Below are 16403 nucleotides of genomic sequence, written 5' to 3' on the forward strand. Positions count from 1 at the left end.
AACAAGCTTTGGAATGAATTCCCGAGGGACCTTATGAAAATTTAGAAATACGATTTTTTGATAGAGGAAGGTCTCCGGAATGATAATTAAACAAACTCAATAATAATGTTAGGAAGGATAAGGTCGAGAGTTCAAAGTTCGACGTACAAATGAAAGGAAGGTCGAGAGTTCAAAATTCGACCTATCTAGGTCGAATTTTCAATCCTCAACTTATTTTTTTTAAAAAAACAACAATATTTTTACAAATAGTTTGAAAATAAAAATATTTTCCTAAATAGTTTCTAAAAGGACAATACCCTTTTAATTTTCCCAACGATACTTTTATTTTATTGAACAATTGATAAAATAAATATATAATTTTACACTAATTTTGTGGGGATGCGCCTTCAATCTTGAAATGTTTAGGGATGGGTGAGAATAGGATGATTTCTCCATTCTCACCTCTCATTTCATTCTCCCTATTTGCAAAATTTTTCTTTAATTTTGATTAAGATTGAGCTCCAATTATTTTTTTTTTTAGAAAATCTAGTAAATAAAATAAATTATATTTTAAGCTTGTCTTTTTTTAAAAAATATATATATTGAATACTTAGTTAAGGGTCTCTTTAAATGGTTAATTTCATTTGGAAAATTTTCATGTAAAGAGACATTTTTTAAATCTATAAAGACGAAAACAAAAGAAAATATTTAGTCTATCAAATTTATTCAATCGTGGATATTAATATTCAACATTAGGGTTTAAACGTATAAAATTATCCAAGTCCTGAATAACAAAACTTCAAATATAAATTTTATGTATAGATAATCATAAGAATAAAAGTATATAAAAAGATCATGTTTAAAGGGACATCAATGAACGATGTATTTCTCATCCCGTGTTCGTTTCGTTTAAAATGATTTTTTTCTCTCCATTCCCTTTTCCATTTTTCGTCTAAACGAAAATATTCGCTCTATTTGATGCATGTCTCCACGAGACTTCATTTTTGTAGGGAGAATAAACATTCATATTTCTAATCGCTTTTCTGAGAGTTGTCCAATGTAAGGGTTCAAAACCTCACAGACAGGTCGTCCAAACCCACAAGGTATTAGGAAGAGACATAGGGGTACATACGTCCCATAAGAAAAATATGAGTGTCTTGAGGTTTGGACCGACTAAACCGATCGAGTCGATGAATGTATCCCAATCGAAATAACCGAGCCAAGTTTGGATTGACACCTTGCACCTTTGATCGTCAGAACATCCTGATACCCCTGTTGTCACACGTAACCATAGTCGTGTGTCAAAAAAGATAGACTTATAAATAGTTCCACTTGATCATTCCAAAGGGGGGAGAGTAAATAATCTTCAAGTGAGAGACCCAACCTTATTCTTTTTGTGCTTGGCTAAATTAGTGACTCCTTGTACTAACTTAGGCATTAAAGTACAATAGACTCAGCACCACAACTGTGCAGTGATCTCTAACGCATGTTAGCTTAGAGAACATCGTGACCATACCAGGGAGAAGTGGGTTGGAGGTCAAGGCCACTAGACACTTGTGGTGAAGTCCAATGGGAACAGGATCTGTGGGCCAACACCTTTCATTCACCTTAAACCATTATTCTCTCACTAAATGAATCTAATCCTATACTTAAGCTTTAATTAAATCCCTACTACTAGTTTATTGTTGATTTTGTAAAATACTTTTTATTATCTATTACCATTGTGTGGTATAATTTTTTAAAACATATTCACATAATGGAATTCTTGCATGAAAATTATTTTTATTATTTAGCCAAGGTAAAAGTTCGGACAAATATCAATTTATATTCATGAACTTTAGTTGTTGTATCAATTTAAACCATAAATTAATAATTGTATCAATTTAAATTCTGAACTTTGAGAATTGTATCAACTTTAACTCAAAACTAATAATTGTATCCATTCAAATTATGAACTTTTATAAGTGTATCAATTTAAACCCTGAATTTTCATAATTGCATCAACTCAAACTTTCCATTATGTTTTATTTTAATATACTTATGAAATTTCAGGAATTAAATCAATATATTTGTGAAAGCGCGGGGTTTAAATTGATACACTTATGAAAGTTCAAGGTTTAAATTGATACACTTATAAAAGTTCAGGGTTTAAATTGATACAAATGATTAGTTTGAAGTTGAAATTGATACAAATCTCAAAGTTTCAGGTTTGAATTAATATAACTTCCAAAGTTTAAGGTTTAAATAGATAGAATTGTTAGTTTAGAGTTTAAATCAATACAATCCCCAAAGTTTAAGAATATAAATTGATATTTGTCTTAAAAGTTATTATTAAAAGACTAAGTTTACGATAAAAATCGTATCGGTCGTATTCTTGAATTTGGAATGAAAAGTATATAAATTAAATTAGACAAATGAAAAAACATAAACTAAAATAGATTTCAAAATATAAAAATAAAAAATGATATTTTAATCCACTATTAAAATCATTAAAATGACAAGTTTGTAATTCTTTTTTTTTTCCCCTCAACATAACTAAAAATGGGGGAAAATGGACTTTTGACTTTTGATTTCGAGGCCTTTTCGGCGTGTCTCTTCGACTTGTGTAGGAAGCCAACTCGCCAACTCGCATGGCCTCCACGAGAAAATAACATATTTATATAAAAAATAAATAGTTATTTTTTTAAATGATAGTAATAAATAGTTAATTGATAAGGACAATAAAGAGGAAATGAGCTTGAAACTTTGTGCTACTTTAGAAATACGTATCTTTTATTTATTTATTTATTTTGATGTAAACACGTACCTATATTTTATTGGGAGGGTTATTTTTTGTTAGTCAAATTTGGTCAGCCCTTGAGTTGAAATTTTTATTTATATTGTGCTTTTCAATCCTTTTTTCTTTTAATTTGGCTTTTTAGTTAATCCTTTTCAAGCAAATTTTAAAAAGAATGTGTGATTGATCTTGAAAAATAGTAATAGATCATCAATATTGGATTTTTTTAAAAAAAATCGAGTAGGGTATTTAAATTTCTAATTTTTTTATTGATAAAATGTATTTTAAGTAGTTGATTCATATTCTAATCGTCAATATCCGATGATTATGCATTCAATCATAAAAATTGTGTTGAAATGTGTTAGAGATGTCAAATTTTCTTATAGATGATAAGGTGAGGAAGATTTTAAGTTTCTTTTCTTTGTTGATTATGATCTTAAAAGGAACAAAAAAAAAGAGATAATACATGGTTCTTTTTTTTTTTTTTTAGGTTTTGAAAAAAAATTATATTTATTAATACTCTATTTACCTTTTGAGTTATTTGGTATCTACTTTTTAGGAGTGCTTTTTAAAAAATCAAGTCAAAATTTCAAAATTAGAGGGAAAATAATTTTTAAAATTTATTTTCATTTTTTGAATTTGATTAAGATTTTAAGTATTTAATTAAGAAAGACCAAAATCATGGTAAAGAAACGGTAAGAAAACTATCACACATTTCAAAAATAAAAAATCAATACCTTGTTTGATAACCATTTTAGTTTTTAGTTTTATATTTTTTTAAAATTTATTTTTATTACCTTTCAGTTTTTTAGCTAAGTTTTTCACCTGTCATATAAATTTGAATCATAAGTCAAATTTTACAAACAAAAAAAAATTTTGCAAGACTGTTTTTTTAAATTAGATCTTTTAATTTTGGTTTGGTTTTTGAAAAGATGAGTAGAAAATGGATAACAAAGTCTCTCTTTGATTATTATTATTATTATTATTATTTAAAAAAAAAATTAAGCTTACAAACATCATTTTATTCATTTATTTGTTTGTTTTGTTATGTTTTTTTTTTTATAGTATTCTAAAAAGCTAAACCAAATTTTGAAAAAAGGTTTTTAAAATTTGGTTCAAAAATTAAAGTATTTAGTATAAAAATAAAAACCATGATAAAAGAAATTGTAAAAAACAAGCAACAATTTAAAAAACAAACAAGATCACAACGAGATAAAAACAAACAAATGCATGTGTGGAAATAGATTTGATAAGAATTACTAAATACGAATAATATTGACATGACACAACTATTAAAATAGATTATGAATTAGTTTTCTTAAGCATAGTTCAAGTGATTAAGTCATTATATTTCCAATTGAGGCAAATTGATTAATCCATCTCATAAAATTTCTTAAAAAAGAGTTTTTAAATTAATCCAATTTTTTGTAACTACTTCCTATTTATTAATAACTCAATAAGCTAAAATAAACACATTTATCAATATTAATGTTTTCAAATTTATTTCCAATTTTATTTTCAAAATATTTTTTGTAAAGATAATTCCAAACACACATGTAATTAATAGTTTATAAACTAAACTATGTTTCGATTCACAAAAGTTTGGACTCTTTCATTCATGAATGAAAATAACTAACATCATATAATTAATTTGTTACTATTCAAGTAATTTATTTAGTATACTTTACCAAGTATTTTAACTGTCATTCCATAATTATAGGTTAACTATCGAAAATTATATCGGTCAACTAACAAAAGACATTGAAAATAATATTGGAGCCCAATAACAAAAAAGAACGAAGGCCCACTTCGATCCTCGTCTTCGGCCCACAACAATCGGCCCAATAAGTTTTGTGCGTAGGCCCAAGCGAGAATATTCTCAATGTTTGTAGGAAAAAGAGTGGTGCCTAAATGTTTAAAATTTTGGAATACCCTTGACAGATTTCAACAAAGTTTTCATAAACTTCACAAATAAAATGAAAAAAGAAAGGACATATTAAAATGAATTAAACAGACATTCTGGATAAGAGGTAAAAACCATCGATCTTTTTAAATATGGTAGTAAAAAAATGATCCACTAAATTATGTCGATCAACACATACTCACATCGTAGCAGTAAAAATTAAAGAAAAGTAGAATATAAAGAATAAAAATTTAGGGAATTAGGTAGAGGTGAGGTGAATAATAATTAAAAAGAAAAGTAAAGTAAAGTTAAATAAGGTTGAAAATATGGGAAAATATCCCCCACAAGTCCACAAATAGTTGACAACACTTGTCTCAGCACTTTGTATGTATAATTGCTATTGCTTTATTGTGCACATCACATGTTTGGTTTATTTTCCTCAATTAAACCCCACAACCCATTCCAAAATCCATTATTTCCAAAAGCATTTCACATGCAACAAAACCAAGAGGAAGGGGCCAAACTAACTTCAAAAATAAAATTAAATAAATAAATTACATGTTTAAATGCACACACACAAACACACAAAAAAAGATATTTAAATTATTTTCTTAATAATGCATTCCAAGTATAATATCACCAAATACCATTATGTGAATTATTTGGTGATGTCAATGTTTAGTCCACAAATCTCTTAGAATTTATTGCTTCTATATGATCATTGGTCTTTTAGTGCTTATTTTTCTTTAATGGAATACATAATTATTGTCCCTATCTATTTATATATATACCTGTCCCAATAGTGTTCCCTTAGTTGTGTCATAACACACTTATTTTTACATTAAAAAATGAAAATAAAATGTATAATGTATCTAGACTTTATTTTTTAATATTTTCAACTTTGTTTCTCTTCATTTGGTTATAACCTCTCTTCATTTTTACTACATAATGTTAATGCGCTTTTGCTTTATAAGAAAGAGATGTGTGATGAAATTAAATGTGATATCTTAAATATTTGGTCTGAATAGATTTGGATAGATAATTTTATTCAATATGATTGTAACTATATATTTTTTGTTCACATTTATTCATTGGTCAATTTTTTCTTCAACAAATAGTATTTCTTTCACTCTCCATTTTAGGTAATAGTGCCACTCAAATAGTTAGTAAAAGATTCCCATTTGAGGAACAATATTTAGCCAAATTGCAAATATTCTCATTGAAGGATATATTTTTTCCAATCTCATATTCTAGACTCTACCTTTTAGAAAAAAAGTTAGTCCTAAGTTATTACTCAACTTTATATATATCATATTTTGACTAAATGTATTTATTAATCGAAGGTACATGTCTTAATCAGTTAAATATGTTCAAATTGACAAAAATTCTCAATTGTTTAAGATTGAAGTGCTATACCTTTTAATATATATAAAACCATATTATGTTAGTTGAATATTTAGGAATAGATATTATGATCCCTAAAAAGATTGCAAAGTGTAGTAGCTATAAGAGACAAAGATGCAATAATTAAAGATTTGGAACCTTAGAGGATTTCATTATTATTGTTGTTGTTATTATTATTATTTTCCCACTTAAAAATTCTAATACTGTTTCTTTTGAGTCAAGGGTTTCAACTTTTGAAAATTTAATGGATTCTCCACCTTGGCAATTGCAACAGATGCCTCCATGAATCTCATTCTTCCAACAAGGCCTTATACAGAAAAATACATGAGTTTATGCACTTTTTTCTTTTAGCCCAAAAGCCATCATCTACTTGCACTGTGTTGCTACCTTCTTTCTAACTTTTTATGTTCTAGTTTCATTTTTTTTAAAATAAAATAATCATTAAAGATATATCTGCATAAAAACATAAATGGTCGTCGGAAGAGGTTTTACCGACACATTTAGGATGTGACAGTATAAAATTTCTGAATCTTTATAGTGCTTCTAAGTTTTGTTTCATAGTGTTTTCATTAGTCACTTACTTTTTTGTTCTTCCTTTTAAACATTCATGATCGAATAAGTGATTCTAAGTAGATATTCATGACTTCGTCAGTTAAGAATCAATTTTCTTTAATTTTGAGAAGAAAATTTTGGTCATGAATATTATCGAAAAGTTCATTCGTCATTGGATTCTCATTAAATTGAATATTTTGGTTGAACTTTTTGAAACAAGATAAACTTTATTCTTATAAAATAATGTTTACTTTAAAAGATAAATGAAATTTTCACTCAAAATTCGTGTGATCTGATTATTTGTTTTGACTCTCGCAAATCAAATCTAGTATATAAATAAATTAGGTTTCTATCTTTTAGAATTATCGGATGATTTATTTATTCAAAATTTTAAATATATGAATAAATGGTTTAAAGTAAATAAGAACACATCCTTCATTGATTCAATCTTTTACACTGTTTTTATTGATATATTAATTGAAAAGAAATATTACAATGTGTCCAATCACTACTTTTATAAATAGTTTTGTGTTTTAGACACTCAAACACATTAGCTTACACATAGCTTAGGTTTTTCATATTTGAATTCTCATAAAATAAAATATATTTCATTTTTGTTAAATGATGAAAGGGAATCCTTGTTTTTAATAAAGTAACCTCTATTATATTATAAAAGTTCAACAAAAACTTCACTCTAAACTTAATGATTTGATACAATTTATTTTAATCTCTCAAATCTAATCACTTGTACTATATAGGTAAGTTAAAGTTCCTAACTTTTCTTAATTATGGGACTAATTATTAGTTGAATGAGTTCTTTTTCATTTATTCTTATTGGCAACTCGATTTTTCTTCTTTTGAATATTATATCTATAAATAATAATTTTCAATATATTACATGTCTTTAATATAGTTTCTAAATCATAATTTTTTAAAAAATAAATCATAATTTTCTTTCTTTCTTTTTTTTTTTTTTTTTGAAATTAAACATCACAAACTTAGTTCCTATAAACTATAAAGTAATGCTCAATATAAAACATTTTGAAAATTAACTCTAAAATTAATGATTTGATGCAAATTATTTGAGCCTCTCAAATCTAATCACTAGGCTGTATAGGCAAGTAAGCTAGGGTTTACTTTTCTCAATAATTGAAGCACTTTTTGGTTTAGGAGTTGTGTTTGCACTTATAAATGATTAAAGAGAACTATTTAAAATTATTATATATTAAGATGCTTTTCTTTTCTTTTCTTTTTCATATGTTAAGATGCTTTTATAATGCTAGCATTCTTGAAATTTTGATGATGTAATTTTGACATCATTTTATCATTCATTTATTTGGTTAATGGTTTTAAGACAAAGTTTGATAAATTTGTTAAGGAAGCATAGTTATTGTCAAACATATCTATATTAGAAATGTATATGGTAGTTTTGTGAAAAAAAAATAAAGTGACTCTTCTTGAAGGTCAATACATTATGCTTTATTATTTGGAGTGTTTGACTTAGTCAAAATATCTTTGAAAATACACACTTTTTTCTTTCTTTTCCTCTCCAAATCATAAAATAATATCTCGAATCTTTATTCTTTATTTTACGAATACATTCTATACTTTGAAAACTTACAATATTATTCTTGAAATTTCAAAAGTACGTCAAAATTATCATTGGAATAGAGATTATTTAAAAGTTTAGACATAAGTCAAACTTGAAACGATGTGAAGATAGCCTAAAATAGTGTAGTGATCCAATTTTTTGTTCCAGGTTACTACCATTCAAGTGTCAATTATCATAAAAAATCTAAAGACTTTCTACGATAATTTTGAAACTTTTTGAAAGTTTTAAATCAATCCTAAAACTTTTGCAAATATAGAAGTATCCTTGAAATAAATAGCAAAATTTAAGAATATTTTCTATACTTTTTTTTTCTTCTTTTACGAAAATGATCACACTTAACCTTTTGAGTATACAAGTAATATAGATCATTCCTTGCTTAAAAACATGTTTTACACTTTTTCAAAAAAAAAAAAAAAAAGTCATATTATTTTAATCATACATCAAAACTATAAATAAAGGATTTTCAAGAAACAACTTGACTCATACTTTTTGTTTTAAATACCAATAAAAGTAATTTCATTTTAAAATACTATTCATAAAGGGTACTATTAAACAATATCAAGATACTGGGAGAATAATTCCTTTTCGTTTGAGTGTAAATTAAACAAATCAAACATTTGAAACAACTCACACCATTGGTTTCAAAGTTCAATTTGCACCATTGATATGAAATATACATAAATTTGAGACAAAGAATGGAAGATATACACCCAAAGAAACAGAAGGAATTACATAAGAATTGTTATATTGTAAAAAAAGAAAGAAAAAGAAAAAGAAAAAGAAAAAGACCCAAAAGAAGCACAAAGAAAAGCTATTGCCTTTTGTTTCTTCCTTTCTTTGAGATCAATAGAATTCAAAGTACATGTGAATATGGGAGATAAAAAGATGCTTTTAAGCAGTCAAAAAAAAAAGGAAAAAAAAAAACCCACTTTATAAATCTTTTTTCCATTTGGAGAACAGCTTCAAAGGAGGAATTGAATCATCCAGAAGACAATCATGGCTCAATTATTTGAATATTTGTGAATTAATTTAGTTTTAAGGGACCCCACTTTGAAAATCTTGAAACAAAAAGGGATCTTCTTGCCAATCACCATCTTCCACTAATGACTCTCAAGATCTTATCTTTCAATTCTAGGACTCCTTCTTATAAGGGTTTTTTTTTTTTTTTTTCTGGATAAAATTGAAAAGGGGGGATATTATTGAATAATTGTTTATTATGGGTCCATTTGTGTTGGTTAGGGATGACTTTATTGTTAACTTTGTGTTAAATCATTCAATTTCATCTTTGGTATGGTTTCATGAATTTGAATTGTTTAAATTATTGTAAAGAATACATGATATGTTTCGCCATTTATAAAAAAAACTTAAATAAGATTTTTTTTTGTTTGTTTGAAAGAACTAAGTTGTTTTCCTTGTATTGGCTATTTGAGTATACAATTATTTAAACAAGGTATATAAGATTTGAACCATTATCAAATCCATACTCAATTGACATTTGAATATACTAGAAACCACGAGATCTCTAGTTCAAATCTCCCTATCTTGAATGTTACTAAAAAAAATTCAAATATAACTGTCAAATGATTTTTAGATCGTTTTTAAAAAATATTTTATTATATAAATAATTAGAAATTGTGCAAAATACTTTTTTTTAGGGTGAGTATCTCTCATGGTTTACTACCTTACCAACTCTACATTTTATCAATTATTTTCTTTTTTATTTTTTAATACACTTCTTATCAGTTTATATACCAATATATTAGTTATAATAAAAGTTTAAGAAAAGTATAATTATGTAAATGTGCAACAAGTTATAGGATCATCTATTTTCAAAAACATAAAAAATAAAAAACAAAAAACAAAATAAATGAATAGGAATTATAAGAATAATTGTCTTTTCTAATTAAGTTTCTAATAATTTAACTGTTGAAATTGAAAATTTTCGTTTGTAATATCAAATTTTGAAAAAGAAGTTATTACTTAATACATATTCTCTTTGGTCCCTTCTTTCTCACTTTTATTTTTTAGAAAAAAATACCATAAAAAGTAGAAATATGCAAACAAATATCGGCACAAGATAAATCCATCTTTGGACGAATATCTCAGTCGTTGATTACAAACTTGATGTCTTCATCAACAATGTTCAAATAACTTACAAGCTTGAAGAATCTTTAAGCATTTTTGAACCTTGAGCATCACATAAGTTTAAATATCTATATTTAGTCATACACTCATTTGAAAATCTTCACATCTCACCATGTTGTTTTTCTACTTACAAATTACTTAAATATGTATATTAAATCTACAAATACAACTCATAAATAAGTTCCTCTCGATCTTTTAGACAATTACATATCTTGCATTATAATTTAACAAAAAGTTCAACATTCTAACATTTTCACAAAAAATAAAAAGCGAACAAAGAAAGATGAAGACCAAAACGAAACAAAATTATAACTTATATCTTTCATCTATTACACATAATATCAGAACATAACATAAGTAGAGGATAACAAGATTATCAAAAGGAACTAAAAAAAAAGGGGTGTAAAAGAGAAGGGAAAAAAACATTATCAAAAGAGTGAAAGAGAGCAACTTTTTGAAGTCTCTTTGACTCTCCATCTTCCCTCTAGTATTGGAGGAAGCACTTATCTTATCATATAATATAATTCATTCATTCATACATACATATATAAAGGGAAAAAATAGTTAAAAAAGGGTGACCCCTTAGATTTTGGACTCAAAAAAGGGTACTTTATTTTAGTGACATCATGTACGTATCTTCTCCTTTTTCAACATCTTCGAAGGGACGGTCAAATTTGCAAGGATCCACCTCTTGCAGAAGCTGAACCACCTCTCCCATGGCGGGTCGAAGCACTGGATTCTTGTAAGTACAGCGAATGGCGATTCTCAGAGCCTTAATTATGTCATCCCTGAACAACCCTTTTAATTTCTTGTCAAGAATCTCTAGAACACCTTCTTTTGTGTCCACTTTGTTCGAAACCCAGAACACAATGTTCTTGTTTTCTCCGTACTCTGTTTCAATCGGCTTCTTCCCTGTAATCAACTCCATTAACACTACTCCAAAGCTATACACATCGCACTTGGTTGTTGCCTTTGATGAATATGCATATTCTGTGAGTTTATAACATATTGTGAGAAATAACAATGAAATCGATAATGGGGTTTTCTGAAATTTGGATTGGAATCGATTTATGAAACTTACCGGGGGCTAAATAGCCGTATGTCCCTGCGATTACAGAGTTGGTTGAATCTTTAGTTCCTTGTAGAACTTTGGCGATGCCGAAATCTGCTACTTTGGGTTGGTAATTTGCGTCTAATAGAATGTTTGTGGTTTTGATATCTCTGTGGATTACCGGCGGCGAGAGGTCGTGATGGAGATAAGCGAGGCCTTGGGCGATCCCCACCGCGATGCGGTGGCGCGTGGGCCAATCAAGATGAATCCACCCTTTATGAAGGGCGTCCCACAGATTGCCGTTTGGCATGTATTCGTAAACCAGAAGGCTGCAATTTAGACCTGAAAAGTAGCTGTAGAGTTTCACGATGTTCTTGTGTCTTATTGTTCCTAGGGTTTCGACCTCTGTTTTCAATTCTTTGTCGAAGAGATGTTTCGCTCTTCGATTCCATAGCCTCTTAACGGCGACGATTTCTCCATTTCCGAGCTCGATTTTGTACACTGTTCCTGATCCACCGTGGCCCACAATGTTCTTTTCCACTATGGCTTCGAGAATCCTGCTTTGATCGAAGCTCTGCAAATGGAAGAATGAAGAAGACAGGGTTTCTTCGTTTTGGGTCCTTGATGTTTTTCTGGTTGTGATTCGACGTTTTAGAAACAAGACGGCGCCGGTGAAGAAGATTAGCAATGGAATGACGATTCCCCAGATGAAATTTAGACGTTTTTTAAAGGAGAAATGTGAACAAATGGGGAATTTCTGATCAGGTGAAATGAAATACGCCGGTGGAACACATAGATTTGGGTTGCCGGAAAAGCTGTCTGCTAATCCTTGTTTGATCAAAGACGGAGGAATTGGACCCGAAAGTTGATTGTTCGAAAAATTCAAAGAGCTTGGGAACAATTCACTCAAACTTTCTGGGATTTTCCCGGATAAATGATTGTTCGATAGATCGAGAACGTTGAGAGATTTTAAAGAAGTGAATGAAGTGGGGATTGAAGAATCCAATTGGTTTCCTTGTAACATCACCTGATTTAGTTTCGTCAGATTGCCAATCTCCGATGGCACTGGACCGGAGAGAAGATTGTTGCTGAGGTCAAGCTTCACTAGATTGGCTGCTCCTGAAATCTCTGGTGGTATAACTCCAGAAATCCTGTTTCCTTGTAAGAACAACTCTGACAAGTTTCTTGCCCGTGAGATAGAATTTGAAATGGAACCAGTGAGATCATTATGAGCAACATCGATAATTGAAACATGGGGGAGACCCAAAACTCCTTCAGGAATTGTTCCCATCAACTGATTGAAACTAATCCTAAACCTTAAAAGTGATATGCATTCAGCAAAACTTGCTGGTATTTCTCCAGAAAGCCTATTTTGCAGTACCAGAAAGTATAGTAATTTCCCTCCTCTGCATATATCCAATGGCAATGGCCCCGACAGGTGATTTTCCGACAAGTCAAGGACAACCATTGGTGAGAGCTTCCCCAACTTTTGTGGAATCTGTCCAGTAAGAAAATTGTCATAAAGTGATAGCATAGTGAGTGTTGTTGAGTTGGCTAATACACTTGGGATCTCTCCTGTGAGGCTATTGTTGTAAATCTGTAGAACTTTAAGCTTTGGGAGTTTACAAATGGATTCTGGAAGCTCTCCTGTCAAAAGGTTCACTGATATGTCCATGTCGACAAGCTCTGTTAAATTTCCAATCTCCTCTGGTATGTTTCCTGTGAGTTCATTGTAATAAAGTTCAAGTCCTTGCAAATTCTTCAGCAAGGAGATTTCTCTTGGAATCTCACCCTTGAGAAAGTTCCCACTTAGTTCAAGATCAACAAGAGATGTCATGTTCCCTATCGATCGCGGGATTTCACCATCTAACATACAGGTTGTCAATACCATAGATTTCAGCTTCGTCAGGCTAGAGATCTTCTCAGGCAACTTCCATAAGTTGAGGTTGTAGTTCTCATTGAAATTCAGCACCTCAAGATTAACAAGGTCGAAAACCGACATGGGAAAATCACCAGTAAAGGAATTGTAAGATAGGTCGAGTACACGCAGTTGTTTCATTTGCGATAAATCTGGGATAGTTCCATTGAGATACAAAGAGCTCATGTTAAGTTCTTCAATGAGAGAGCAGTTGGTGATTCCTGAAGGAAAACGTCCGTAAAAACCAGTACCAGCAAGACGAAGAACTCTCAGCTCTGGCAGGTAAGAACATACATCTTCCGGAAAGCTACCAGAGAGAGGCTGGCCAGTGATATCAATCTCGACGACATGACCTCGGTCATTGCACCGGATTCCAGTGAAGTTGCAGAAGGATTTGCCTCCTGAAAGTTCCCAATCAGACAGGAACTCTCCTGAGGCAGTCTTTTGCATGAGATAGAAGAACTGAGATTGGTTGGTAGTAGCAGTAGTAAGAGTTTGAGAAGAAGAGATGAAGAAAGTAGTGAAGAACAAAAGAAGAAAGAAAGTTGAGAGAAAAGCCATGATTGATACAAGGTAGAGACTTGAGATGATTATGATGATGAGAAGTGAAGGAGGCAAGGCAAGATAGGAGAATATAAATGGGGATTCAAAATGGTGCAGCAGCCGTACAGTAACAAAGCCTTGATAATGAAAAAGAATGGTGACAAGAAAATTTAAATAAAAAAGAAAAGGTTCTTGCAAGTGTACTGAGAGAATGGGAGAAAGAAAGAAAGAAAGAAAGAAAGAAAGGGTGGAAAAAAGTAGAAAGAGAGAGAAAGAGAGGTCAGGGGTAGAGATACATAGCTTTGTATAAAGAAACTTTTTGTTTATACTCCACTATATGTTGTTGCGGAGAATATAACATCTTGAAATGAAAAACTTTAGACTTAAAAAGAGAAAAAGAAAGGGGGGAAAAAAAGAAAAAAGAAGAGAAAGATTTGAACAAACTACTTGAGATTCACCCCTGGTTTTTATTTCAAAGGCGGTTGCTGAACTGAAAGTAGAAGCTGAGGTAGCTTGAAATGAGTTCAAGTACAAAGACGGGTATGTTGTCTAAAATCATACTTTGTTTTGTTGTTTTACCTCAAAATCCATTTCTAACAGCATTAATGGTCTAATTAATCACTTTGCATAAGTTCATCATCCTTTGCCCTCTCCACTACCCTATATTGGACCTTCAAATCATGCCTTTCCCCACTTCCATTTACATTTTCATTCCCCCAAATCTATCCATATCTTTTATAGCATTTCAATATTTGGTTGGATAAAATACCGAAATTGGATCGACCTAGTAGTGATCACTAAGGACCATTAGTATAATAAAAAGAGTTCAGAAGGAATGAGTTCAATCCATAGTGATTGATTACTTAAGATTTAACATCCTATAATTTTATGATTATTTTGTTTGTTGAGTTAGGATGTTACTTATTATTATTATTTTTTTTTAAAGGTGTAAATTCCCACTATCATTTTTTATCCGTCAAAGGTCACTAATGGTAGCTTTGTGGAACACAGGTTTCAGTAACTTTTATCTTTCAGTTCTTCTACCTTCTAAAATCATAAGCTCATTGGTTGTAACTTTCAGTGGGATATTTGAGTTTAATATTTTACTTGCTTTCAAATCATCAACTGATTGTAGTATTCTTTTTAAAAAAATAGTTTGTTAATCATTATTAACAGCCCATATTTTTCTTTCTAGGCTTTTGTGGGTCATGGATCCACAATTTTCAACTATAGCAGCCCATTTTCATTTGAGTCAAAACCATCCAAATTTCTGTTGCTGTTCCATGGTTTTATATATGACAGAAAAATTACTTAGATGAAACAAATGTCAATGAAGGAACAACCCCATTTTATTCAGTATTATAACACAGTTACTTCAGTTGATATTCCTTTGCATATAGACTATTATTCTTTAGAAACATTCCAAAATTGTTTAAAATGATTTCTAAAGTGCCTTTGGATTAAACTTCTAATAGGATGACTCTTCTAGTTAGGATATTATAATTTGGATCGAAAGATTTGAAGTTTAAATCATTAGTTTTATATATTGTTGAAACCAATGTTTTAAAATGCAAGGTGCACTTCTCCTAATTACCTCGAGGCTGAGAGACGACAAAAAAACATCGCCCGAGTTAAGCAAGGCGCACCTTAATAAAATGATAAATAAACTATAATAGAGTGTTTAATTTTCAAAATAAAAAAAAATATCAATAAGAGCTATTTAATATTTAAATAAAAATTAACATTCATATAATTACAAAAAAAGCATATGTAATTTAGACCCCCCAAAAAAAAAAGTTCTAAAGAGTGAGCTTATGCACTTTCTCCAAAAAAAAAAAAAAAAAAAGAGTGGGGTGAGCCTATGCAATTAAAAGGAATAATTTTATAATGCTTTGTACGGTAAATTTTCACTTTTTTCTACTTTTCCTCTTCTCATTCTTCATTTTTTTTCTTCCTAATCTTCTGACTCTTCCTATATAAGCAATTTTCTTCTAGTGACTCTTCTGTTTCACATTTTACAAAAAGGAAAAAAAAAACTCGAATTGAAATTTTGTTTCCCGGATAAACGCATAAGCTCACTTATTTTATGGTTTAAATCATATTTTGGTCTTTAAACTTTGAATCTAATTCTATTTTAGTCTTTGAACTTCAAAAAAACGTCTATTTTAGTTCCGAAGTTTTAAAAAGTACTTAATTTGGTTAACTATTTAACAGAAAGTTGTTTGTGGTTTACATTTTCTATGACTAGGTTGCCAAATAAGTTAGTCATCCTAAAAAATCTAGGGTTTACAAAAGTTTTATAGAAACCTTACGTTATTCCTTGTGAATTTGCTAAATATATAAATGAGTTTTGAAAATCTAATTGTTATCCAGAATACAATGGTGGTCAAGAATGCGTAAAAAATAAATTGGTTTAGTAATTATACTATTTTTCTATTATGATTTTTGTAACAAGCTTTGGCATGTTGCAATCTATACATGTGTACATATCAATGTTAAGTATTCCTTCAATTATGCCAT

General features: G+C 29.5%; 1 protein-coding gene across 1 annotated transcript; it reads right to left on the minus strand.

Annotated features, from left to right (window-relative positions):
- Positions 1–10655: 10655 nt before the first annotated feature.
- Positions 10656–14518, minus strand: LOC120075334 (receptor protein-tyrosine kinase CEPR1-like). Its single transcript, XM_039028632.2, has 2 exons — positions 11453–14518; positions 10656–11361 (listed from the first exon to the last, which is right to left on the minus strand). Exons 1-2 carry the CDS (start codon positions 13899–13901, stop codon positions 10982–10984), a joined length of 2829 nt encoding a protein of 942 aa, XP_038884560.1. The 5' UTR covers positions 13902–14518; the 3' UTR covers positions 10656–10981.
- Between the last annotated feature and the right edge of the window lie 1885 nt (positions 14519–16403).

The sequence above is a fragment of the Benincasa hispida genome, chromosome 4 (assembly GCF_027475165.1).
Source record: "Benincasa hispida cultivar pf3 chromosome 4, pf3_genome.v1.1, whole genome shotgun sequence".
In the NCBI taxonomy this organism is placed as follows: Eukaryota; Viridiplantae; Streptophyta; class Magnoliopsida; order Cucurbitales; family Cucurbitaceae; genus Benincasa; species Benincasa hispida.

Excerpts from the sequence above, each read along its gene's own strand:
- LOC120075334 (XM_039028632.2), bottom strand. The coding sequence starts at position 13,901 with ATGGCTTTTCTCTCAACTTTCTTTCTTCTTTTGTTCTTCACTACTTTC. Across the intron at positions 11,362-11,452 it reads ATACGGCTATTTAGCCCCCG|AATATGCATATTCATCAAAG; the intron begins GTAAGTTTCATA and ends ATAAACTCACAG.